At 35.0% G+C, this 25643-nt stretch overlaps 2 protein-coding genes across 3 annotated transcripts; both read left to right on the top strand.

Moving 5' to 3' along the window:
- The first annotated feature begins 3640 nt into the window (after positions 1-3640).
- serpinh1a (serpin peptidase inhibitor, clade H (heat shock protein 47), member 1a) lies at positions 3641-9164 on the top strand. Its single transcript, XM_067399128.1, has 5 exons — positions 3641-3791; positions 5710-6312; positions 6396-6494; positions 7655-7887; positions 7975-9164. Exons 1-5 carry the CDS (start codon positions 3722-3724, stop codon positions 8275-8277), a joined length of 1308 nt encoding a protein of 435 aa, XP_067255229.1. The 5' UTR covers positions 3641-3721; the 3' UTR covers positions 8278-9164.
- A 3371-nt stretch (positions 9165-12535) lies between these two features.
- acer3 (alkaline ceramidase 3) lies at positions 12536-25643 on the top strand. Of its 2 annotated transcripts, none has more exons than XM_067397634.1 (11): positions 12536-12567; positions 14248-14440; positions 16486-16596; positions 17232-17284; positions 17473-17525; positions 18212-18293; positions 19185-19220; positions 20555-20613; positions 21131-21232; positions 23537-23641; positions 23725-25643. In XM_067397634.1, exons 2-11 carry the CDS (start codon positions 14338-14340, stop codon positions 23822-23824), a joined length of 804 nt encoding a protein of 267 aa, XP_067253735.1. In that variant the 5' UTR covers positions 12536-12567; positions 14248-14337; the 3' UTR covers positions 23825-25643. The 2 variants fall into 2 exon arrangements, with proteins under 2 accessions (XP_067253735.1, XP_067253734.1); XM_067397633.1 differs by lacking the exon at positions 12536-12567 and adding an exon at positions 12856-13009.

Raw genomic sequence — 25643 nt, 5'->3', positions numbered from 1 at the left:
ATCGCGCTCAAATGTGTCCAGTCAGAGCCAGTTGCTTTCAGTCTGCGATTACAGTTGGTGTTCAAATTCCATGTGAAAGTATATAAATCTGCTTCAGGAGCAGGAAACTATCGCTGTATGTTGAGCACAGTCAGAATGTTTTAGCTAGTCGTTAAATGTGAGCCCGGCTTAATAACAGCGAATGCCGGTGGTAAACACTCGTGTTCCAATACTCGTGCACAGTTTTTGGGAGGCGTTCCCTCTAAATGAGCTGTGAAGGAGGGGGGTTGTTCTTACCCCTGCACTCATTTCAAAAACTCAGTCGACAAAAAGAACCTCTTTAGCACCTTTAATGATCCCGACTGTTGCGTAACAGTCGGTGTTATTTTGAGATTCGCCTGTTCTTCTGAGGTCTTTTAAACAAATTAGATTTATATAAGGAGGAAACAATGGAGTTTGAGACTCACTGTATGTCATTTCCATGTACTGAACTCTTGTTATTTGACTATGCCAAGATAAATTCAATTTTTAATTCTAGGGCACCTTTAATTGCTGTCTAAGAAAAGTTGTATATATTATATTATAATAAATGTGTGTGTGTGTGTGTGTGTGTATATATATATATATATATATATATATATTATATATATATATATATATGATTATAAGAATAGAATTGTTTTATATAATATTTTTTATTGGAATGATGATACCACGTTACATTTATTTATCAAATATAAATAGTCATTTGTTTGTTAATTACAGCCCTTAAATTGTGAAATATATGTGTAGGAAACCATCAAAACAAGAATAAGCAAAAAAGAAACCAGTTCCTCTGCAGATTTTGCGCATGTTTAGACGTGTGAAACTAGCATCACCTAGTGGTCACATTCGTAGTTGCAGAAACATGCGGTTAAACTCATAGAAACTCCTGCAAAACAAAAGTGAGCTGACATTTTCATACTTGTCCACAACACATTCATCTATTTTTGATGCTTCTGGATTTTTGTCTCTCTCACAAGATTGTGACGTGTACAAAGTACAATTGTGTCTTTTAGAATAAATAAAGATTACTGTGATATAAAAAAAGCTTAAATTGCTTTACAAAATACTATAGTGTTTACCATAGTAGTCACAATAGAGTATCATTTCACAATCATTTATAGTTGGAGTATACAGAGATCAGTGACACCATTAAGGTAAAAATTTAAGTTTGCAGTAAAGACACAGACCAGACTCCACCACTACATAGCGATCATATCTGCTCTGGATTTGCTCTGCCTCCAGAGTACAAAGAACAGACAAAATCTTTAACGTGTTGAGAGCGAAATTCCTTCTGTGTGACGGAAAAGCTCACAATAGCTGGGCAGCTTCCACTGATCTGAACCTCTGATACAGTAGTCATATACTGCAGAACATTCATTCATAACCTGAAATATCCCACCCAACAGACATAGAACTACAATGAACAGAAATCCAACTACACTAGTTAAAATGTAGTCAAAATGGAGGTTGGTTTTGATTAAAGTATGTGATTTTGGCAGGCTGGACCATAGTAATGGGTTATTTATGGATATGTGGATGTAAACAGGACTACAGGAAGAGCATCCTGTCATTTCCCCGGTGCTCATTGTCTATATACATATGAATTCTACATTATTGTTATATATAGATATACACAAGTTCGTGGTCAGTAAGATTTTTTTTTTTTAAACATTAATACTTTAATTTAGCAAAGATACATTAAATGGATCAAAAGTGACAAAGACTTTTACAATGTTATACAATTTTGATTTCAAATAAATGTGTTCTTTTGAACTTCCTATTTATCAAAGAATCCTGAAAAAACGCATCAGAAGCAAATAAAAGGGCATAAATGTAGTTGTATCAGTGTCTATAGAGATGACATAACTCTCTCGCTTTCCCTTTTGTTCACGGCAGTTAATCAGTGACTGTCAGTCTGGGTTAAACCACAAGCTATGCGGATCTAACAACATAATGAGACAAAAAGAAACCCTGACAAGTGAAGCGAGCTGCATTCTTTCAACATTCTGATGCCTGAGGAATGCCACCGCCATCAGCTGTGTTTTCACTGATCTTTACAAAGTGGCCTGGAGGTGTATACTTTGAAAGCTGTGCTGTTAATGGTTTGTATCTTTGAACAGAGTCATGTTAGATGTTAATGAGGAGCAGCAGCACATGCAGATAATGAGATATGTTTCATGACATATTTTAAGATCACATCTTAACAGTCACAAAACCAAATTATATGAGATTTGCTATTCAGATTATAGGTACACTATGTAACTTTTTTGTTCAAAATGAACAAATTTCAAATAATCAATCATCAATAGATCATCAATCCTTCTTCCAAATGGATTTGTCTTACCATGATTACTATTTTAAGTGTTTATATGCATCAATATTTGGTCACGATCTTGTTTTGAAGTGAGCACTCTGTAAAGTCTACTCCAGCACATCCCAAAGACTTTCAATGAAATGAAGGTCTGGACCAATTATGACATGTCTTCCTACATGGTTGTTTAAGAAATGAAAAGCCAGCTTTAATGGTTAAAAGAACCGTTGCCAAACATATAACATGCTAGAAACATAGTAATCACTGTTATAATGATAGATTCTTAAGTATTTGCCTATTAAAATCCAAACAGCGACTTTTTGGGGGGGAGGCCGGGCAGTGTGTGTGTGTGTATATATATATATATATATATATATATATATATATATATATATATATATATATATATACACACACACACACACACACCCCCACACACACACAGAGAACATTCTCTAAAATCACAGCTTATTTTATATATTATATTTAGACAATAAAGACAAAAACAGTGATTAAGAAAATGATTTTTTTTTCAGTGCTGAGATAAGGACACTTATATAATTGTGATGTTTTTTTATGAGAAGCCAAAGGAGAATTTTCCACATTGGTGGACAATAAAGTCAAATCAAATACAAAACAAAGAAGTATCCTGAGCTTTGAAAGAGCAACTTCTAAGAAATAAAATGTTCCTCTGGGAAACTTTATTCATTCGAGTGCCTCACGTTTGTAGAACCGGGTTCCTGGTGCTATATAAAGAAGAAGATAAATATTTTATTAGTTTGGAACAACATTTTAAAATAGATGTTGTTTTCTTAAATGGGCACAAATATGAACAATAAAGCAAGCTTCACACCCAAAGCGAGATAAAATCTCTGTCCTGTTTTGTCTGCTGGCCGGTGCAGGCCTAGACACGATCCACTACTAACGTGGCACACAGAAGAGAGAGAGGGAGGAGAGACGGACAGGGTGGGGGTGGAAGCAGAATAACCTCTTGTCTTAACCTTACAGATGAAACGTCTTTTTACAGTTACTTTTATAATATAAATGTTAAACTCTACTTACTAATTAAATACAAATACTAAAAAAAAAAGTATCACCATATTTTAGACTAAATTACATTTTGCTTCTTGCTAGAGTATTTTTTATATAGTATAATCAGTTAATCTGCCCCTTTTCCCATATTCACAATTTTCCTTGCATGAAAAAGCACTTTATAGTCATTGTGTGAGCAGGAAAAGGGTCAGTTCCTGCTGCCTTTAGGACCTTGAGGAGAGAGTCCAGTTCCCACAGTAACTGGATCTGGGGGAGGTCTCATAGAACACGGGAACCATTATTATACTCCTTTCTCAACTTCCAGAAGTTTCTTTTCCAGACTATAAAGTCTGCATGAAGGATTTGATGTCAGGGGAAGCCAACAGATCCGAGAGGTTGCAGAAATTTTCGGAAGCTCTGAGAGGTGAGTAATAGATGCCATTACAGCTGTGAAAACATTTTCAGGCTTCATCAAAAGCATTAAAATTTTTTTAAAAATGCGCAGTATTTCATAATGGAATCCTAACGGAATTCATTCAAAATGCTGAAATGTAAAATAAATGTTTGCATGAGACTTTTATAGTTTTCCTCAAAGATAAAGTGTTCATAAGCAGCTAAGTGATCTGATTTACTGTTTTTGTGTAATGATTCTAAAGGCTTTTTGTGTATGTCTCAATTTGCTGCTTCAAGCTCTGACTCGCCCATATAGACATAACAAAAGTCCATTTTGGTGCATTTTGCATAGCTGAAGGAAACATTTTGGGCTGTTCATTTGGTAGAAGGGTGGGGAAAGCTGCACAAATGCATAACATGTCTGAAGTCTGATGTTCCCACACTAGTGGAACTTCCTGCCATCCTGGCAGTGCTGATTGGATAACGGTTATCCAGTGTAAGATGACTCCTGGAGCCATGAAATCTGTATATGTGGCTTTTACAGCTTTTTTTCCCATGAATATATATTTGCATCCTGGGTACATGTGATATTATACATGACCGTTCAAAACTTTTTGAAAAGAAAAAAAAAATGTTTTTTTTTAATTAAAGATGTTTATAATGTTACAAAAGATTTATATTTAAAACAAAAGCTATATTAAGCAGAACACCTGTTTTGAACATTGAAAATAATAATAAATGTTTCTTAAGCACCAAATCAGCATTTTAGAATGGTTTCTGAAGGATCATGTGACACTGAAGACTGGAGTAATGATGCTGAAAATTCAGCTTTGGTATGACAGGAATAAATTATATTTTAAAATATATTAATATATAAAAGTTAGTTTGAAATTTTAATAATTTTCACAATTTACTGTATTTTTGATCAAGAATTCTTGGAGAGAATAAGAGACGTCTTTCAAAAACATTTAAAAAAATCTTACTGTTGAACAGTAAACATTCTTCAAAATATCTTCTTTCATGTTCCCCAAGGAATATTTCTCATCTATAAGCAAAAACATGTTGATGAAGGATCTTCGAGCTTCAGAGAGCCTAGTGATGTTACAACGGTGCATGTGGCAGTTATGTAATATTTCTGCCTTAAATGTATTGCTTTAGCATAGCAGGCCTGTCATTAAGTCTATGGAAATTACAGCTTTAATCTTGGCACTACTCTCAGTTCTGTGGTCAGGAACTAGAGCAGTCCGCATCTCTACCCATATATGAGCAATATCACACTCGTAGCCTTGCAATATAATCACAGCGTGCTGATTTACAGCCATATTGCACAGCTACAAGTGTGATATTGCATTTATACAAGAGTTCGATGGCACAACTGAGTAAATAAATAAGAAACAACAACAACCGAGTGTCTTTAGAAAACCCTCTTTTGTGCAGCACTACTTCCTTCCACGGATTCAAATCTCAAGTTGACAGTTTAACAGTTGAGCCCAAGCCACCATTACTCCGATCCAATTCACTATTGTATTATGTAGAGTATTATGGTATTATGAGAGAGAGATTGACAAACGTGTGTATTACCTGCATCTAATATAGCATTCATTCTTCAGGTCAGTGTCCATAATATTACATCCATTATAAAAAATCAGTTTGAATGTCCGCTGAGGATAGCGATATCTTTGTGCTTTTTAAAGTTCAGGGGATTTCCCATTACAGCGATAAACAGCTACAGCGAGCAACTTCCTTGTTTACAACCAGTCCCTTTCAATTTGGTACAAGCGGAGCGATATAAAACGGTGAAGCGGTTTTAGTGCTGATACTGAATAACACACGGCTCTCAGCCAATCAGATTCGAGAATCAGAAAGAGCTGTTGTATAAAGAAAATCATCTCATATCTATATAAAATTAACTTTTTACCTCACTAACTAGTTGTTTGCTACCCGTACAGGCTGTAAACTTACCACCTCTAAAATCATGTTGGTGTCAAGCGTGGTTCTCCTGTGCCTATTCGCCACTGTGAGTGCAGACAAGACCCTCAGCAGCCATGCCACCATGTTGGCAGACAACAGCGCCACTTTGGCCTTCAACCTGTACCAGAACATGGCCAAGGAGAAGGACGTCGAGAACATCTTGATTTCTCCCGTGGTAGTGGCCTCCTCACTGGGTTTGGTGGCTCTTGGAGGGAAATCCAACACTGCTTCTCAGGTCAAAACCGTCCTGAGCGCCACTACGGTGAAGGATGAGCAGCTACACTCTGGGCTGTCTGAGCTTCTCACCGAGGTCAGTAACTCAACAGCGCGTAACGTCACCTGGAAGATCAGCAACCGTTTCTATGGGCCCAGCTCTGTTAGCTTCGTCGACGACTTTCTGAAGAGCAGCAAGAAGCATTATAACTACGAGCACTCCAAAATAAACTTCCGTGACAAACGCAGCGCGGTGAAAGCCATCAACGAATGGGCATCGAAGTCCACCGATGGAAAGCTGCCCGAGGTGACCAAAGATGTGGAGAAGACAGATGGAGCCATGATCATCAATGCCATGTTTTATAAACGTAAGTCTTCTTGATCACTGTTAGAATGAGAAGCAATTTGTAGATTCTTTAGAAGCTAAAATGAGACTCTGTTTTGTCTCCAGCACACTGGGATGAGCAGTTCCATCACAAGATGGTAGACAATCGTGGTTTCTTAGTGCACCGCTCCTACACCGTCTCTGTACCCATGATGCATCGCACAGGTGAGGCCGTGGTTAAAGCAGATGTGATCCTGAAACACAAAATGAGACACGAAACTTAGTGGTTTAAGGTACATTACGTAGAATTAATTATCGTACAATACTACAGTTCTGGTTCATTTTTATACAATTTTTGTTTTTGTTTTGATGGAAATATTCTTTATTTAGTCACTTCATATTCTTCAAATTTAGTCAATAAAATCATGTAATTTTCATCAACAAAGGTTACAAGAAAGTGCAAAATTAAACTAAATATTCAAATATGTTATATCATTTTTTTTCGATATTTAAAAAATATATTAATATATAATTAATTTGTAATTAAATACATTAAAATATATCAACATTTAAAGTTGTTATAAGTTAAATATATATATTAGTTTTTGTTTTGACAAATATCCATTAAATTTAGTCATTATTTTGTCATGACATATTGTTTAATTTTAGTAAATGTATTTCTATAAAATGGCATGTAAATTTAGTCAATAAAAATAACATTGTAGTTTAGAAAAATATTCAATATATTAAAGCAATATATCAATCTTTAATGTTGTTAAACGCCGATTTTTTAAAAATATATTAAATATATATAAAATTAATATTTATATATAATATAAAACATTTTAATATTTAGTTTCATCTTAAAAGCTTAAGTTAAATTGCATATCAACTAAGAAAGATCATAGATTGTAAAAAAATATATATATTTTTTGTTTAACAAAAATATCCCGCAAGTTTATTCAATATTTTATCATGTTATATTCTTTCATTTTGGCCAGTTTATTTGACTGAAAAATCATATACTGTGTGTAATTGCTGTATAATAAATAGTTTTAGTTAATTTTTTATTTTAGTAAACATAAAATATTTAAAATTTCATCAATAATATTTTAAAAATATTTTCATTTTAAAAATTATATCAGCATTTTGTTGATATATATATATATAGTTTAATTAAAAAAAATTTAATTAAGCATTTTTTCAGTAAGAGTACTGGCCAGTACATAAATTTATTTATTTTTTTTCCCAAAACTCACTTACTTTCAGTCACTACAGTAAGCCAGTCATTAATATCCAAAACTGCTGTTTGATTTGACAGGAAATTTAAGGCTTTAATCATTTGCCCTTGCATGTTTACATCATACGTTTATGCTGTCTTTCAGGCATTTATGGCTTCTTTGACGACACAACCAACAAGGTTTTAGTTCTGGACATGCCGCTGGCCCATAAGATGTCATCTGTGGTGTTTATCATGCCGTACCACGTAGAAGCCCTGGAGAGAGTGGAGAAACTGTTGACACGTCAACAACTGAACACCTGGATCGGTAAGATGGAACAGAGGGCGGTTGCGGTGTCGCTGCCAAAGGTCAGCATGGAAGTCAGCCACAACCTGCAGGTATGAACAGTCTGCAATCTCAGCAAGTGTTTGTGATAAACTCTTCTGTGAATTCAGTCACTTATATAACACCACGCGTTCTTGCAGAAACATCTGGCTGAGCTGGGTCTGACCGAAGCCGTGGACAAAACCAAAGCAGATCTGTCCAACATCTCAGGGAAGAAAGACCTCTACCTGTCCAATGTCTTCCACGCCTCCGCCATGGAGTGGGACACAGAGGGAAATCCACCCGATACAAGCATCTTTGGTACAGACAAGCTCAAAAACCCCAAACTCTTCTACGCTGACCATCCCTTCATCTTCTTGGTGAAGGACAACAAGACAAACTCCATTCTTTTCATGGGCAGGCTGGTCCGACCAAAGGGTGATAAAATGAGAGATGAATTGTAGGTTGTTAATTTAAATGTGAGTGTATGTAATGTGTGTGTGTGTGTGTGAGCAGATTTGTGGATGTGTGTAAATGGTACACCTGAGTTCGTTCCATTAGATCAGTGGACCACTATGTGCTATCCGTTACGTTTACTTTGAAAATTGAGGTGCCTCATAATGTTTTATGTTAGAAACAACGCAAGTGTACTAGACAAAGTATCGTAAATTCACACCTGAATCGGTTTCTGAGAAGCGCAGCATGCTTATATTAAGTATGATCTCTATGAAATTTGCTTTAGATCCACACGAACAGCATTTTTGCTCAGGGGTTCCTCTTCTTTATTTGCATTTCGATGGCTTGAGCGAATAACTCACTATGCAGAGTGTTTGATTTCCCAAAAAGTCTGTGGATTTTGTTGCACAAAGTGCCTGAAATTTCCCCACTCCATGCTGAAACATTCCTCTCAGAAGTGCACACTTGTGTCTGCACTGAATACTGCGTCTGCACTAGACAGCATGTGATATGAGCCCATGTCTGTACCATGTTAAAGGGATAGTTCACCCAAAAATGAACATTTTATCATCATTTACTCACCCTTATGTTGTTCCAAGTTTCTTTCTTCTGTTGAACACAAAAGAAGATATTTTGAAGAATGTCAGTAATCAAACATCCCCATTGACTTCCATAGTATTTTTCCCCCCCATTTGGAAGTCAATGGGGTCCATCAACTATTTGTTTGGTTACCCATGTTCTTCAAAATATCTTGGAACAACTTGAGGGTGATTAAATGATGACTGAATGTTCATTTTTGGGTGAACTATCCCTTTAAAGTTTATATTTACATTGTGCCAAAACAGGTTGTCTGAAATGTTGGATTGTTCCTTGATTTTTCAATAAAATCAGCATCACTGAGAACATGTGTGTGTTTTTATGCTGTACTTCTTTTAAGGTCAAAGTAAACTTTTTGTGGTTATGGTCGGAACTAGACTACACTTACTATTTCTGAAGTATACAGTAAGTGCGCAGTATGCGGATTTTAGTGCCATTTGCCAAAATATGAAGTATACAATAGAGCTTACTGTGTGGAATACTATATCCAATAATACGCTGTGCTTGACCTGACTTTCAATTTCATCTGTGATGAATGAATGAGAAATAATGGCTGCATCCAAAATCATACTTCAAAAACAGTAAGTGACTAGAATAGTATGTCCGAATTCACAGTAGGCTACTTATAAGAAGTACCTGGATGACTTACTTCTTCCGGCAAGATTCTGAAGTATGCATAGTACGATGAACACTTTAGCTACTATCCCATAAGGCCACAGGAGAGGATTTGTGGTAGACAATGACAACATAGTGCATGTAGACATCAGGGTAGGGTTGCACCAGCCGTTCGTAAATTCTTTCTTAAATTGGAACGTAAAGTCCACACTAGTTGCTTAGTAACTACTAGCTAGTTTGTAACTAACTCTGTACTTTATTCGGTTGCACCATTTGTTCTTAAGGCAGAGGGTAGCTAGTAGCTCGTAAGGTCTCCGTAAAGTAATGCGTAGTCACATAATATGACGTTTACCTTCAGTGATCCTTCAAATACAGGAGCAGAAGTTGTTGAAATTCTGTGAATTTTAGTTTATTCTTCATTCTGACTTATTTTGCCTCACGTAGCTAACAGTAAAAATAAGTTTCCATTAAATATAATAGCCTACTACTTAATCATAAATGTTTTTATATGTAAATAACATTGTATCAAAATGTATTTGAAACGAAATTAATAAGGATCAATAAACAAATAACGTTACTCATACAAAAAAAGATTGATTCTGACTGATTTTATTTTACATGCACAACACGGAGTGATAGGACCGATGCACACATCGCGGCGCGCTTAACGGGTTCGTATTGACGAGTGGGCTAACAAAGTATTTTTTCACATAATGTTCTCTTTCTTAAAATGTAAGAGCGTGTAAATATCAGCAGCATCATATATGTGTAAAGAATGAGGTATGTCAGGTAAAACACGAGCTTATTGATGCAGTTCAGTTAGTCTACTATTTTATTCCAATCGTTACTCCTGATAGGAGGCTTCCGTAAATATTTAGTGTATACGTAGAGTTACGCTTCAACTAAGTTTAATGGTGCAACACAAATATATTTAGTAGTGCGTAAGTTGTAACTTAGTGCCCATTTACGTGAAAACTAGTCTACGTTGTAACTTGCGCACAGCTGGTGCAACCGGCCAACATTCATATTACACACGTGTATATATCCACCTGTTTCCGCGGGCCGCTACTGTAAAAGGGAACGTGGGTACAACTTCCGGTGAGGCGGCGGAAGTAGCATACGAATGGTATTTAGTGAGCTAATTAGCGAAGAGGCTAATGGTGCGTCCCAATTCGCGTACTTGTGCACTATTCTATGACGTTTTTACGTATAAATAGTGCGAGTAGTGCGTTCACACTGAAAGTTCCAAAAAGAAAAAGTACACTTTAAATACCTGGATGATGCACTAAATTAACGGAAAAAACGAAAGCTGTGTCCGAAACCGCTCACTCGTTCACTCATTCACTAATCCCTATATAACGAATTTTTTAAAATCATCCACTAAATTATCATCTTTTAAAGTTTAACGAGTTAACAGTGCCACAAATTATTAAAACACATTGCTGTTAGTAAAACACATTAAATTGATTTAACACCTACATAATATTTTAATAATAAAAATAATATTTTTAATTATATAATTTCATTTTTTAATTCATCTATATAATAATGTCCCCCTACATTTTAGTAGGTTTTATTCAAGTAGTGATTAAAAAAAAAAAAAAGGTTAAAAATTTTGATTTTGGGAAATAGTGCTTCAGCAAGTGTAAATGGAATGTACACTCGAAATCAGAGAGAATTGTGGGTATAAAGTAGTGAACGAATGTAGGGAATTAAGTCGTTCACTCAGAATTCGGACGCCACTACAAAATGGCCGACACCCGATATAGTGGACTATATAGGGAGCGGTTTCAGACACAGCTGAAGTGTGGAATGTTGGACACTTCGTGCACTCAACTGTCGCAGCTTTAATTACGTAGCAGAGGGGAAGGGAGGATCGGACTCCGTTGTTAAATGACAAAATAACCTTGGTTGGATGAGTGCATATTGCACAAGTACATAGTGTATAAGTGCATAGTTTGTCATTTGGGACGCAACTTTTAAGTGTTTTTTGGATCATTGTTTACTTTGCAAAGTTGCAAATCTTTATGAGAGATGTCGTTACGGCGCTCAGGGACAACATCTCCGTTTACTACATTATTAGTTAATAATATCACAATACAATAAACAGTTTTCGTGCCCTTAATTGCTCTTTACTTTACTGACCTTCCACAAAAGTGCTGCTGCATGACTAGAGCATCCTGACCCTGCAATACATGAACCCGCTGTCTGTACTTCACCCGTCACTGATGCTAGCACCAAAGCTTTATGATGTGATATTATTGACTCCTAACGTGTCGTGCGTGCCAGAGCCAGTCGCGTTTCCACTGTCATATATGCTATGCGATGGTTATGTTAACCATTGCGATAATAAATACACTCGTTTATGGAAAATATCAGAGACTGCTTGAGGAACGAAGACAATTTTTATTATAATCGTGTATTTATTTAGTTTAATGTTTTATCTGTCTTTTCATCTTTCACAGATTCACACACTCCGGTTAACTCGTATAACTCATAACTCCTGTTGTCTTCTCATGAGCTCCCTCTGTTGCTCTGGCTGAAAGGATCAGGATAGATGGAGAGATCGTGCAAACGTCCTCGGATTGCAATCCTCGCATAATTTAGAAGAAAATCAATAGAAAGGTTAAGAAAAGTGATGTAACCATAGGGTATGTTATCAATATATTTCTAAATGTGTAAGCCTTTGGATTTAAAGCCTTAGTGGAGTTGTGCATTCTCGTGATCTTAAATAAATGGAAGCAGGCGCAACTGAATAGGTATGTGTTTTCTTTTTTATGTCAATATAAATATCAGATAGATTTAGCATGATTGATGTGCACCTCGACATAAATTAATAAATTACTATTACTTTTTTTCTTGTAAAACATTGTTCAAATATTGTTGCTGTAATCTTAAAACTATAAGTAAAATACAAACGTTCGCAAGTTTGGATCGTTAAATCTTGAATGACTGTCAACTGTTGAATGAATGAGTGCCACGTCCAGCTTGTTTACTTCGAACCGGAAGACGCTCCCACGTTTGACGCAAGGCCTCATGGGGCGTAGGAAACTTGTGGATGGAATGTACTTTTTAGCGGTCGTGAAGTAAGTGCTTATTCAATTTAAGTACTCGAGAGTAGCCAATGTGAAGTTAGCCATTTTTAACATCTTTCTTAACTCATTGTTTGTTTGTTTTTACACAAAATTTGATTAAAAGTAAAACCTAGCTATTTTTTATGTCTGAAAAAACAACAGGATGGCACTTTCTGAATTATACATGCCGTCTGCAATGATATAAGGCCACGTCACAACTTAATACTGTTTGAAACCAAAGGTTTCTATTTTTGTCTGCACAAAGCTTTGGCGACATCTAGCGCGATTCACTGAAATTACATCAACGCTCACTGAAAATGGCATGTGAAGCAGCAAAAATACGCGTGATCTGGATTTATCTGGTTAGAAAGAGAATCTGTTCCGCTGTAGAAAGAAAGTTGTTTATCGTTCCTCCATCAAGTCCGTGTAGAGACTGACTATTCAAAAGAAACAGGTTTGTCTGTATTCTCACATGTGTAAACTCTGTTATCTGATCAATAGGAGAATGGGTTCAACTGTGCACGAGTATGTTTTACCTTTGACAAAAAAAAGAGTACATGTCGTGGTGAAAAATTGCACTGTGGGTAAAAAAAGGGAAAAATACAGTCTAATTTTTAAGGGGAAACAGCTAAATAATCCCTCTATAATCCCAATATTCAAGGAAAAATAGAAAGAAAGAAAAAATCCCATGATGGACAAACTATTTTTAATAAAAATTACAATAAAGTCTCATTAGTTAACATTAGTAAATGCATCAACTGACATTTACCAACAATATGCAATACATTTGTTGCTGCATTTATTAATCTTTGTAATGTTAGCTCATTGTTAGCTCATGCAGGTCTGTTAAATAGTATTAACAGACACAACTTTTGTTTTTAATAATGCATTAGTAAATGTTGAATATAACATTAACTCAGATTAATAAATGCTTTAAGCATTTTTAATTGTTAGTTAATGTTAACTAATGTAGTCAAATATTGTAAACAAATGGAACATTATATTTAGCATTATTTTTTGTTCAAATATTTTGTTTACACATAATGTTACTGTTAAAAATAACATCTTTCTTAACTCATTGTTTGTTTGTTTTTACACAAAATTTGATTAAAAGTAAAACCTAGCTATTTTTTATGTCTGAAAAAAACAACAGGATGGCACTTTCATTCTGCAATGAAATAAGGCCACGTCACAATTTAGTACAGTACTGTTTGAAACCAAAGGTTTGAAACCAAATAATATTATTAACAGTAACATTATGTGTTAACAAAATATTTGAACAAAAAATAATGCTAAATATAATATGAATTATGTGTAATCAGCACATTTTCTCAGTTCAACTGCTATGGTAAAATGCTAATTTTAAACACTATGAGAGTGTGAGTTAAGTTATTTGTTGGTTTGTTTGTTTGTTACAGAGATATTAATGAAATGTAGCAACACTTTATTTTTAATTAAATGTCATCACAAATTATATAATTCTTCAAAGATTAATAGTTCATGAACACATGTACATTACAATTAATCAAGTATGTGATCTTTTAAGCTAATATAATATATGTGTATGCATTTCTGTGCGTATATAATAGTAGGCTACACTGTCCTTTCAAAGTGTACTAGATTAGAACGAGCACTTCGTTGTATTGAGTTACAGAAGGCTATTGTTTACAGTGCAACTGTTATCACACGTAGGCCCCTTCAGATTGGATGGAGCGCTGAATCCGTTACCGTACAAGCAACTCCTCCCTCCGCCCGTCCGACCTATCTGATCTCTCTCTCATCATGGCTCCGGCGGCGGACAGGCCGGGCTACTGGGGAACACCGACCTCAACTCTCGACTGGTGCGAGGAGAATTATGTGGTCTCGTATTACATCGCAGAATTCTGTAAGTACGTTAAAATGCAAAGCTTGTGTTCGGGACACACGATTTACGGTTGTTTAGAGCGGTAAACACGGATGTTAAAACGGTGAGAGGAATATTGTCGAATCCTACTATGAGAAGTCGTTATTCTTAATATTCATGAGGCAAGTATACGCTATTGGACGCTTACGACGCATCGTCAGCACAGCCTAATTAATATTGATGAATCAGTTATTTCCATTGGAAGGTTTTGAAGCAACGTCAAAATAACGTAATTAATATTAAAAAGCCAAGCCTTGTTCATAGCGAAGTTGCGCTTCAACGTCAACGTAACCTAATTAAAATTCATAAGCATTTGCCATAGTAGGATTCGTAACTAAGCAGCCGAGGCCAGCGACCCTCTGTCCGCATTGAACTCGTATCAGAAACCCCAAGAACACATAGGAAAATCATACAAATGACCGGAAAGAGAATGAATGAAACCCAGTGTGTGGCGACATTTGGGGAAGAGCATGTGCCGATCATACTGATTTTCAGCGAGTATGAATAGAAAAACATTCTTTATTTCCCACCACGTAGATGTTTTCTTATGTTAAAACGTTTGCTTTAATTATAAACTGACTTTTAAGTATCAAAATGTCTCAAAATGTCAGAAGTGACTCGAGAGCTGCTAGATTGAAAATCAGTCAGTTGACTGTAGTTATAAAGGACTATGAGTGTAAACAACAACATAACTTCTACTGTAAACATGCATACGAGTTATTAGTGCACTTAATAATACTACTTATAGGTAATACATTTGGATTTTTTTTGGTCACTGCTGAAATAAAAACAACAACATTAAACCAGATTTGCTGGTCTAGTAGTCTGCTAAATGATTAAGTGTAAATGTAGTTGGTTTTCCAGACAGATCAGCTGGAAGTACCATTTATTACCATCAGTATTTTTTGTAAGTATAATACACTAATTTGTATATTTCCAAACAGAAAACTAGTAAAGCTAATAAACCATTACTTTCACCATGGCTACAGAGATTTAACTGGAGAAGTTCTACCTAGATTTCTGATTGCTTTGATGTGAACTTTTCTTGACTGCTGATTATATCCTGGATATGAAAGTATGGAAGGACACAATGTATGTAGCCATTGATTAGATCTTTATGTTGTTTGCTTAAGTACGTTTCAGGTCACTTTGATAAGATGCTCAAAGGGCACAAAGTGACAGTTATAGCATTCACACACACGAATACTAATATGGCTTGAATTCCCTCGGCAATTCACTATGGGTTTAGTCTGATTATTTGAGTTGTACTTTACAACACACAGTCATATCTTAAACATAAGTTGTAAACGCTTGCTAGAACCTGCGTGGATTTCAGTGCTATGGAGATCAGAGGGGTCTTTAGTGTCCAGCGGAAACCTGTTCCCTTGTGAAGGAATGTGCCATGTTCGGTATGATGAGCTGTATATCCAATGAAACAATAGGCCTGTATAAACTATGTTAGTTCTTTCGAACATAGGTTTAGTTTTCTTGGACTCAGCAAAGAGGCACAATAGCAGTCTACCAGCTGCTGGTAGTGCTAAGATGCCAGTTTGGATGAAGTTCACTCAACTATTATTCACATCAATTCAAGTGGAAGATTGCTGCAGTTTTTGCTGTTATTGTTTATTGACTAACTCAAATAGGGCCTAAAGTCGGGATGAAATGGAGTTGTGATAGTCTTTTCTTCCCTATTGTGAAGCAACTTCTCGAACAAGAAAATATGTAGGGCGGGGCTTGATTTTGACTGTCGGGAATTGATTGGATTGGTTGTGGCTGGTCGATTTCATGTGAGTGACAGGTTGTCCCGCCCTCACACCAGTAAACGTGTCATCAGAGAAGAGATGAGCTGCAAGAGGGAGGGGAATGATTAAAAAATGAATCATGTGCCCAGATAAATCATTTATAACAAATAGGCTACTACTATATTCCATTAAAAAAAATAAGAAATGTTAATTGTGATTTCATGGTGACTTTAATATTTACATTCATTAACATGAAAATATTGTTGTTGCTTTTTACTTTCCCAGGGAATACCGTCAGTAACCTGATAATGATCCTACCTCCCATTTATGGAGCCATTCAGACGTGTAAAGATGGTTTGGAAATACGCTATGTGTGGTCATTTTTAGGACTTGCTGGTACGAACTGATCCATCATTCACATTTTATATATATATATATATATATATATATATATATATATATATATATATATATATATATATATATATATATATATATATATATATATATATATATATATATATATATATATATATATATATATATATATATATATATATATATATATATATATATATATATATATATATATATATATATATATATATATATATATATATATATATATATATATATATACAGCTATATATATATATATATATATATATATATATATATATATATATATATATATATATATATATATATATATATATATATATATATATATATATATATATATATATATATATATATATATATATATATATATATATATATACAGCTATATATATATATATATATATATATATATATACAGCTATGGAAAAAATTAAGAGACCACTTAACATTGATTTCTGAACTTGGAGTGGTCTCTTAATTTTTTCCATGGCTGTATATATTACACACACACACACACACACACACAAATCTCAGTTTTTCGAAAGGAGTGACCTTTCCCCCAGATATGTTTCCTAAACAAATAGAGATAAAAAAGTTCTGTTTTTATATTGTCGCTCTTTTCGTCACAGCCGTGGGCATTGGTTCATGGAGCTTTCACATGACACTGCAGTATGAAATGCAGGTAAGCTTGAGTTCTCTTCTTCAGCCTTTCAAAGTGTGCATCTTGTTCCCAAGCACATGAAAAGCTTATTTCACTTTCATTCTCGTAGCCACAAAGCTGATTCTCTAACGGTACATGCCCAAAGCAATAGCAGTAATTCACAAGTGACACACAAAAGCTGTCAGTCTCTGCATTGTTTCTGCTTTTAGTTACTGGATGAGCTGCCGATGATCTACAGCTGCTGCGTCTTTGTCTACTGTCTGTAAGTTGACCTTTTTTATATCTGCAAAGTCACAGTCTGCTTTCAACTTTGACCTCTGAATGCTTGTCTTGAGCTTAATGAGGATCAGACGTTGTATTTGAGAGAAAATGTTTGTTATCATTAAGCTTTTTTGGATTTGAAAGAAGCATTTTATGCTCAGCAAGCCACATTTATTTGATCATATATAGTAGGAACAGTAATATTGCATAATAACTGTTTTCTATTTTCATATATTTTAAAATGTTATTTATTCCTGTGATGGCAAAGCTGAATTTTCAGCATCATTGCTCCAGTCTTCTGTGTCACATGATCCTTCAGAAATCATTCTAATATTCTGATTTGCTGCTTATGAAACATTTCTTATTATTATCAATGTTGCAAATGGCGGAGCTGCTTAATATTGTTGTGATACACTGTTAGGATTAGGATTTCAGGATTCTTTGATGAATAGAAAGCATTTATTTGAAGTAGAAACTTTTGAAACATAATAAATGTATTTATTGTTACTTTTGATCAATTTAATATGTCCTTGCTGAATAAAAGCTTTGATTTATTTAAAAAAAAAACATACTGACCCCAAACTTTTGAACTTTGAATGATAGTGTATGATTGTAGGTCATTTATTGTGGATGCTTTTCCTCTGAGTTTTTTCTGTGGCTGATCTGAATACATATCTTACATTACAGATACGAGTGCTTCAAGCAAGAGCGTGCTGTTAACTATGTCTCAATTGCACTTTTGCTGACCTTCAGTATTACTGTTAGTGTGGTAAGTTTTTCTGTGCTCTTTTACATTTTCTAAAAAAATATACAGTACAGTAGGGCCCAAAAGCAAAAAAATAAAAAGTACAAACTTTTTTTTATTTCAAATAGCATGATGGTAACACTTTACTTAAAGACTCTATGTATAATCAGAGACTTTAGATATACAAAGACGGTGCACTCACATTACTATGAATGGGAGAAAGTGCAACATGCAATATGGTGGAATAAGTCCCGCCTTCTTAAAAAAGGAACAGTCGCCAATTGGTAAGTCATTGCGTCACTGCAAGCTGCCGTTAGAAGATCTGGTTGCTGTTGAAACAGGCAATGTTCTGAGATGCACACATTGGCTGGTCCAGCCTGAAATATGCTCTTTTTTTTTATCATGATTTGAGCATTTAGAACAGTTGATTTCATTGGTGATTTCGAATGAAATTTAATCATAAGCTTGGAAAAAAGCTTTGGAGAATTTGATATTACCCCATTCAAAGAGATAGGAGCTACACTAGCATGACTGAAATAGCTGCCCGAGAGGCGTTTCAAAGATGATTATAATGTACATTATAATGTCTCTTAAGTATTATAATATATTATAACAATTATTCATTAGATCATACAGTGCATTATAATGTGCATTACAATGCATAATTAATGCATTAAAAATACTTTTATAATTCATTATATAAAAAGGCTTTAAGTGAAGCATTACTAAAGTTATTAACATAGTTTGAACTGAAATAAATAATAAAAAAAAAAACTATACATAATTGTTTGTTACATACCCTTGGTTTAAATGAATAAAACCCCAAATTGTCAAAACGGTCTCAGACCCCACTGTATATGTATATATTTATTTATATTTTTAATTACTATTTCTTATTTCATTTGTCTTTTGCAGGTTTACCTGATATGGAAAGAGCCTGTCTTTCATCAGGTGAGGCCTGATTCTCATATTAAAGGAATAGTTCAGAATGAAAATGCTGTCATCATTTATTCACCCACAAGTTGTTCCAAACCTGCATGAATTTCTTTCTTCTGCTGAACACAAAAGAAGATATTTTGAAGAATATGGGTTTCCAAACAGTTGATGGGCCCCATTGACTTCCATAGTATAGAAAAAAAAATACTACGGAAGTCAATGGGGTCCATCAACTGTTTGATTACAGACATTCTTCAAAATATCTTCGTTTGTGTTCAGCAGAAGAAATAAATTCATACAGGTTTGGAACAACTTGTGGGTGAATAAATGATGACAGAATTTTCATGAACTATCCCTTTAAGAACCTCTTTAGTTTGGGTTATCCTACTTGACCATGTCAGGTTTCTTTGAGAGCATGACTGTGTAGTGTCAAAACAACTCTTCTGCCGGCAGTGTTTGTTGTCTGCTTCTGTTGTTTAATGGCACGACAGTTAGGTGTGGCTCTATTCATGCTCAGGGTATTGAATGGTACTTGAGCTTCTGTAAACACTCTTTTGTTTAAGGATTAGTTCACTTTCAAATGAAAATATGCCCAAGCTTTACTCACCCTCAAGCCATCCTAGGTGTATATGACTTTCTTCTTTCTGATGAACACAATCAGATATATTTTAATAAATATCCTGACGCAGTGAACAGGGGTCACGAATATGAAGAAACTGCTTCCATCCATCATAAACGTGTACTCCACATGGCTCCAGGGGGTTAATAAAGTCCTTCTGAAGCGAAGCGATGCAATGATTATTTAACAAGTTAACAAGTTATGAAGTATAATATCTAGCTGAAGAAAGTGTAAAAGTCTTGCTGTTCAGAAAGCTTACGCTACATCCTTCCCTATTCAACTTAAGGAAAAAGTGTAACTGACGTGATGCCAGTTTACACTTTCTTCGTAACTTCAATATGGAAGGCGGTTGCTTTCGAAATGCATCACTTCACTTCCGAAGGCCTTTATTAACCCACTGAGCCATGTGGAGTACACGTTTATGATGGATGGATGTGGATGGATGCACTTTCTTGTGCCCTGTTCACTGCCGTTATAAACCTCGGATGCATCAGGATATTTATTAAAATATCTCAGACTGTTCATCAAAAAGAAGAAGAAAGTCATATACACCTAGGATGGCTTGAGAGTGAGTAAAGCTTGGGCTAATTTATTCTAACTAATTCTTTAAAACTGCCATCACAAAACATTCACATAAAAAACAAATCACCATTTAAACAACAATATTGGTTACATATCAGATGGTTATGTTAAATATATAGGTTAACAGCTGTTTTATCATTTCCCCCAGGTCATGTATGCCATACTAGTGGCTTTCTTGGTGATTCGCTCAGTTTTCATAGTCACATGGTGAGTGAATGAATCTGTATTTGCTGGCCATTTTACTTCCATAATGTGATGTATGAGTAAAATAGGATATTTAACAAGACAAAAAGGGGTGGGACTGAATTTAACATTTCCAGTCCACTGAAAAAATAAAATAAAATTAATACAATTTTTGAAATGGATTATAAACTTTTCCCGCCCAATTTGTAAGCAGCCTTGGTTCCAAAACAAAAGTATTTTTTCCATCCATTTTTCTCAGAGAGATTTTTAAAAAGTCTTTTATTAAGGTGTTAAGTCATGAATGAAACCAAACAGCCATTACGCATTTCGATTTGAGGCAAAAAATGTAAGTTCTTGTTATCAATTCCCCATGGAGAAAATGAATGTAATTTTTACTTCTGTTGATTGGATTGTGAAAAGTGAGCTTTTCATACCAGAATAGAGTCTTGAATGCAAGTTTGCTAAAACAATGTCTGTATTCTGAAGTTGTTATTGTGTATTAAGGAAGTAAATGCTTTAACATCATGTCTGTGCTTTGCAGGGTCTATCCGTGGCTCAGAGCCCTCGGCTTTACGTCATTAACCGTCTTCCTGTTGGGATTTGTATTATGGAACATCGATAATATCCTGTGTGACTCTCTCAGGTAGTTCTACAGTTACATTGCAGTTACGATTAACAGTATGTTTATTTATTTTCATTTACAAGAAAGTGCAAAATTAAAGCTGCAGTCCGTAACTTTTTCAATCAAATCGATCAAATCAATTTTTGAGCAAGTACATAACCAGCCAGTGTTCAAAACTATCTCATTATTTTATCTCGATTCACAATGGTAAGCTTGTAATAATGTTTTATAATAAGAGCGACATGGTGGATTTCCACGGGAAATTCGAGAATGCAGCAGTTCGTCTGTGCGTCATTACCTCACATCTGAAAAACAGAAAGAAGGAGTCCAGGCAAGTCGGTTTTATCACGTGAGGATGCTGCGGGTAGCGGATCATTTTATAGCCTGTTCTCACGGCAGGTGAAATAATTAAACTTATCATTTTGATGGCGGATTGTAATCCGGAAAGGTCCAAATGACAATCATCAGTGACAACTGGAGATTCACCTGTAGTCAAAAGCAAAAAACTTTGGACTGTTGAGTGGATACAGAAATTGAAATCTACAGGTAACGCTAATACACACTAAATACACAGTCACGCAATGCTGATGTTGTTAACATTAACAATTTGAGAACAATGTAACAGTAATAATAATTTACACGGTTTGGCATGATCCGAGCTAAGAGATCGTTAGATTTAATCATCATTGGCAGCACGATTTATTGTAGGTCTAATGCTTTTTTCCTCAGTTGGTCCGAACAAAAGTGGCAGAAATGTTACTTACTTGTTCAGATGATATTTTCCAGTGAAAAATCTTATATTGGTCATACTTTCAAGATGTAGAATCTGTGATTCTGAAGTACAGTATCCACACCGGTGCGGTGACTGACAGCAAACATTAGATTCATCCGCGCTGACGAGCTGTGCCGATGCACAACTCACGTACAGATAACTATTCCGCATGTGACTGTAATTGCAGGTTTCAAACAAGAGATGGCGACAAAGAGGAAAAATCGCGGACTGCAGCTTTAAAGGGATAGTTCACCCAAAAATGAAAATTTGATGTTTATCTGCTTACCCCCAGTGCATCCAAGATGTAGGTGACTTTTTTTCTTCAGTCGAACGCAAATTATGATTTTTAACTGCAACCGCTGCCATCTGTCAGTCAAATAATAGCAGTAGATGGGAACTTCAACTATAACAGTAAATAAAACTTGCTTAGACAAATCAAAATTAAAACCTGCGGCTCGTGACGACACATTAATGTCCTAAGACACGAAACGATCAGTTTGTGCGAGAAACCGAACAGTATTTATATCATTTTTTACCTCTAATACACCACTATGTCCTACTTCGTTCAGCTTCCTGTTAGTGAGGTCAAAAAACGCGTTCTGAAGACGGAAGTGATGTCTCGCCCATATACTTCAATGAGCGCGAGACATCACTTCCGTTGTCAGAGCGCGATCAGACCTTACTAGCCGGAAGCTGAACGAAGTTGGACATAGTGGTGTATTAGAGGTAAAAAATGATATAAATACTGTTCGGTTTCTCGCACAAACTGATCGTTTCGTGTCTTAGGACATCAATGTGTCGCCACGAGCCGCAGGGTTTAATTTGGATTTGTCTATGGAAGTTTTTTCGACTCTTATTGTTCAAGTTCCCAATCACTGCTATTATTTGACTGACAGATGGCAACGGTTGCAGTTAAAAATCATAATTTGCGTTCGACTGAAGAAATAAAGTCATCTACATCTTGGATGCACTGGGGGTAAGCAGATAAACATCAAATTTTAATTTTTGGGTGAACTATCCCTTTAAACAAAATATTCAAATATTTGATATATTTTTTGAATATTTTTTTATATATTTTATAGTTTTAAAAATCACTATGTAATAATTAATATTATATTTTCTAAATACATAAAATGTGTAAAACGAATATATATTAGTTTTTGAGTTTTGACAAAATATTTTGTCAGTTTTATTCTGAAATAGCATGTAATTTGTCAACAAAAAAATAAATTAGTTTACAAGAAAGTGCAAAATTAAAGTAAATATTCATATTTTATATTTTTTATAAATATTTTGTAGATCTAAAAATCTATATTTAATCATTTATCTTTAATATCAAATTTTAGTCAGCAAAAATCAAATATTCACAAAAAAAAAAAATACAAAAAATGTGCAAAATTAAACTAAATAATCAAATATTTTATATATTAATATTATTTAGAATATTATTTAGATCTACTATGTTCATTATGAGTAACTTTGTTGTTGGCCAAACAAAATGACAGCAGAAAATGAGAACCAAAGAGGTGATCACTTGTCATTGTTTCATTCAGAGCCACACGGCAGCGACTGCCTCCTGTGATTGGGGCAGTTACTCAGCTTCACGCCTGGTGGCACATCCTAACAGGCCTGGGGTCATATTTACACATACTCCTCAGGTACGTATCTGAGAAAAAATGAAGTTGTTTGAATGGATGATGTATGTAAATATGGTTATAATGATTTTATTTTTTTGCCATAGCCTCCAGATTCGGTCAACCTACCTCAAGCACAGACCAAAAGTGAAGTTTTTATGTGGCGTTTGGCCGATGCTGCACATTGAATCTCAGAAGGCGAGTTGAAAAGGACCTGAGAAGAGGAAGACGGACCAATCGCAGACCTCAGACAGAAAGAGGTCCAGCCAATGAGCTTCAGCGGCAGCAGGAAGTGACCAGCGGCTGTCGGTTTGGTTCCCCTGTTCCCCCTCCTGCTCCGTTCGCCAAGTGCATTAATGAGAAAGCTGCCAAACGAAGGAAAGATTTTGTCTTTATTATTGGTTAGATGAGAGTTTTGTAGTGGTCTTGTGATTTTGCACAATGTAACATGTACATAAGTTGTCCTATAAATCGGAGGGTCTAATTAGAGAGAAAGAAGCGGCCAAAACTAGGATTATGTTCTGGTATTTCTTTCTGCCTTCATGAGGGAAAATAATATAGCTTTGATGGATCATATTTGACATATTCATATTTTGTACTTGAACTTCATGTAACTAGCTTGAGATTATGCAAAATGTTACTTATCTCTACAATTTTAGAGATTATGAAGGTCAAATGAAACAGATCAGAAAAATTCATGAATGTTAATAAGTAAGATCTTCATCCTGAAGAACCAGGCATTTAGGGATGAGATACATGAACATTTTACTGTAATATGGTAATTTTACTGTGTTTCAGAGATACAGTAGCATGTTACTTAATTGTGTCTGTTACACATATTACATATTAATATTTGTAATTACAGTAAGACAGATTAACAATAGTCATAAGCTGCTCTGCTGTCAATAATTCAGTGACTCCCTTGTTTACTTCCAGAATGAACCAGAGTTTTTGAATGAATCAGTTCAATTAATAATTCAGTGACTCACTTGTAAAGACAGTCGTGTTTTTGTTCCAGAATTAATCAGTGTTTTTGAATGAATCAGTTGAATGAGTGACTCAAAACACAGATGATTCAAGGAGGTCGCTGAACTAACCACTGTGTAAAAAGACATATTTAAGCCTGATCCAGCTTGCCCCTCAAACATTTCAAGCCCCTCATGCGACCAATATGCAATCAAATTTAATTTATTATCATTTTTGCTAAAAAAAAAAGAAAAAAAAAGTGTTGAACATTTTATGAAGGAATCATAATGTATGCTAATTAACACTTAGCTGCTTAAATGTTATACTTGCTGTTACTCAGTCGAGAGTAAATTGATTCAAATCAAGTAAAACTTGCTATCATTAGCAAAATGAATGTCTCATAAACTACATTGTATTCTCATCTCTAATTTTGACTACTTGAACTGCCACTGGCCGTGCTTGCTGTCAAAAAGGGAACAGTGAAGGGTGGTTACGAATGAAGTCGTGTATTAATATTGATTCGTCATTTGTTTATTGTGCCAAGTTAATGGTTCACTAAGAACACAGTCATCTCTATGTGAAGCACAGTTGAGAAAAAAAACATATATAATCGGTGAGACGTGAGGTGAGGCACATGTTTCAGATAAAGCGCTGCTGTTGTGTTTGTATAGGCCTACCACTGAGGATGCCTTAGATTAAACTGTGGTTTATTCCTTGTTGCCTTGATGTCCATTATATCAAATAATTATGAATTACATATCCCATCACATATAATGATTTAAACAAAAATAAAGAGGTCAACATTTTCGCTCATGAGAGTACAAATGAACAAACAACAGCTAAATTACTGCCACTATCACAGTGCTTAAATCCAGATTTAGTTGTTTAGATATTAGGCACTACATTTTTTGGACCTCTAATTTTGCTTATAACTGAAATGGTGAGTTATAATATGGAATGCTGTAACTAACCTTCCCATCATTGTCATGTAAAGCTCATTGTCCTGTGTAATGATTTATGTACATTGTTTTGTTTTTTTTTGCCTCATTAAAATCTCTGT

Source organism: Chanodichthys erythropterus, chromosome 10, assembly GCF_024489055.1.
Source record: "Chanodichthys erythropterus isolate Z2021 chromosome 10, ASM2448905v1, whole genome shotgun sequence".
NCBI lineage: Eukaryota > Metazoa > Chordata > Actinopteri > Cypriniformes > Xenocyprididae > Chanodichthys > Chanodichthys erythropterus.
The sequence above is the reverse complement of the archived record's forward strand: the minus strand, read 5'-3'. Positions and strand labels throughout refer to the sequence as shown.

Excerpts from the sequence above, each read along its gene's own strand:
- serpinh1a (XM_067399128.1), top strand. The coding sequence starts at position 3,722 with ATGAAGGATTTGATGTCAGGGGAAGCCAACAGATCCGAGAGGTTGCAG. Across the intron at positions 6,495-7,654 it reads ACCCATGATGCATCGCACAG|GCATTTATGGCTTCTTTGAC; the intron begins GTGAGGCCGTGG and ends GCTGTCTTTCAG. Across the intron at positions 7,888-7,974 it reads AAGTCAGCCACAACCTGCAG|AAACATCTGGCTGAGCTGGG; the intron begins GTATGAACAGTC and ends GCGTTCTTGCAG.
- acer3 (XM_067397634.1), top strand. The coding sequence starts at position 14,338 with ATGGCTCCGGCGGCGGACAGGCCGGGCTACTGGGGAACACCGACCTCA. Across the intron at positions 16,597-17,231 it reads GTCATTTTTAGGACTTGCTG|CCGTGGGCATTGGTTCATGG; the intron begins GTACGAACTGAT and ends TTTTCGTCACAG. Across the intron at positions 21,233-23,536 it reads ATCCTGTGTGACTCTCTCAG|AGCCACACGGCAGCGACTGC; the intron begins GTAGTTCTACAG and ends TGTTTCATTCAG.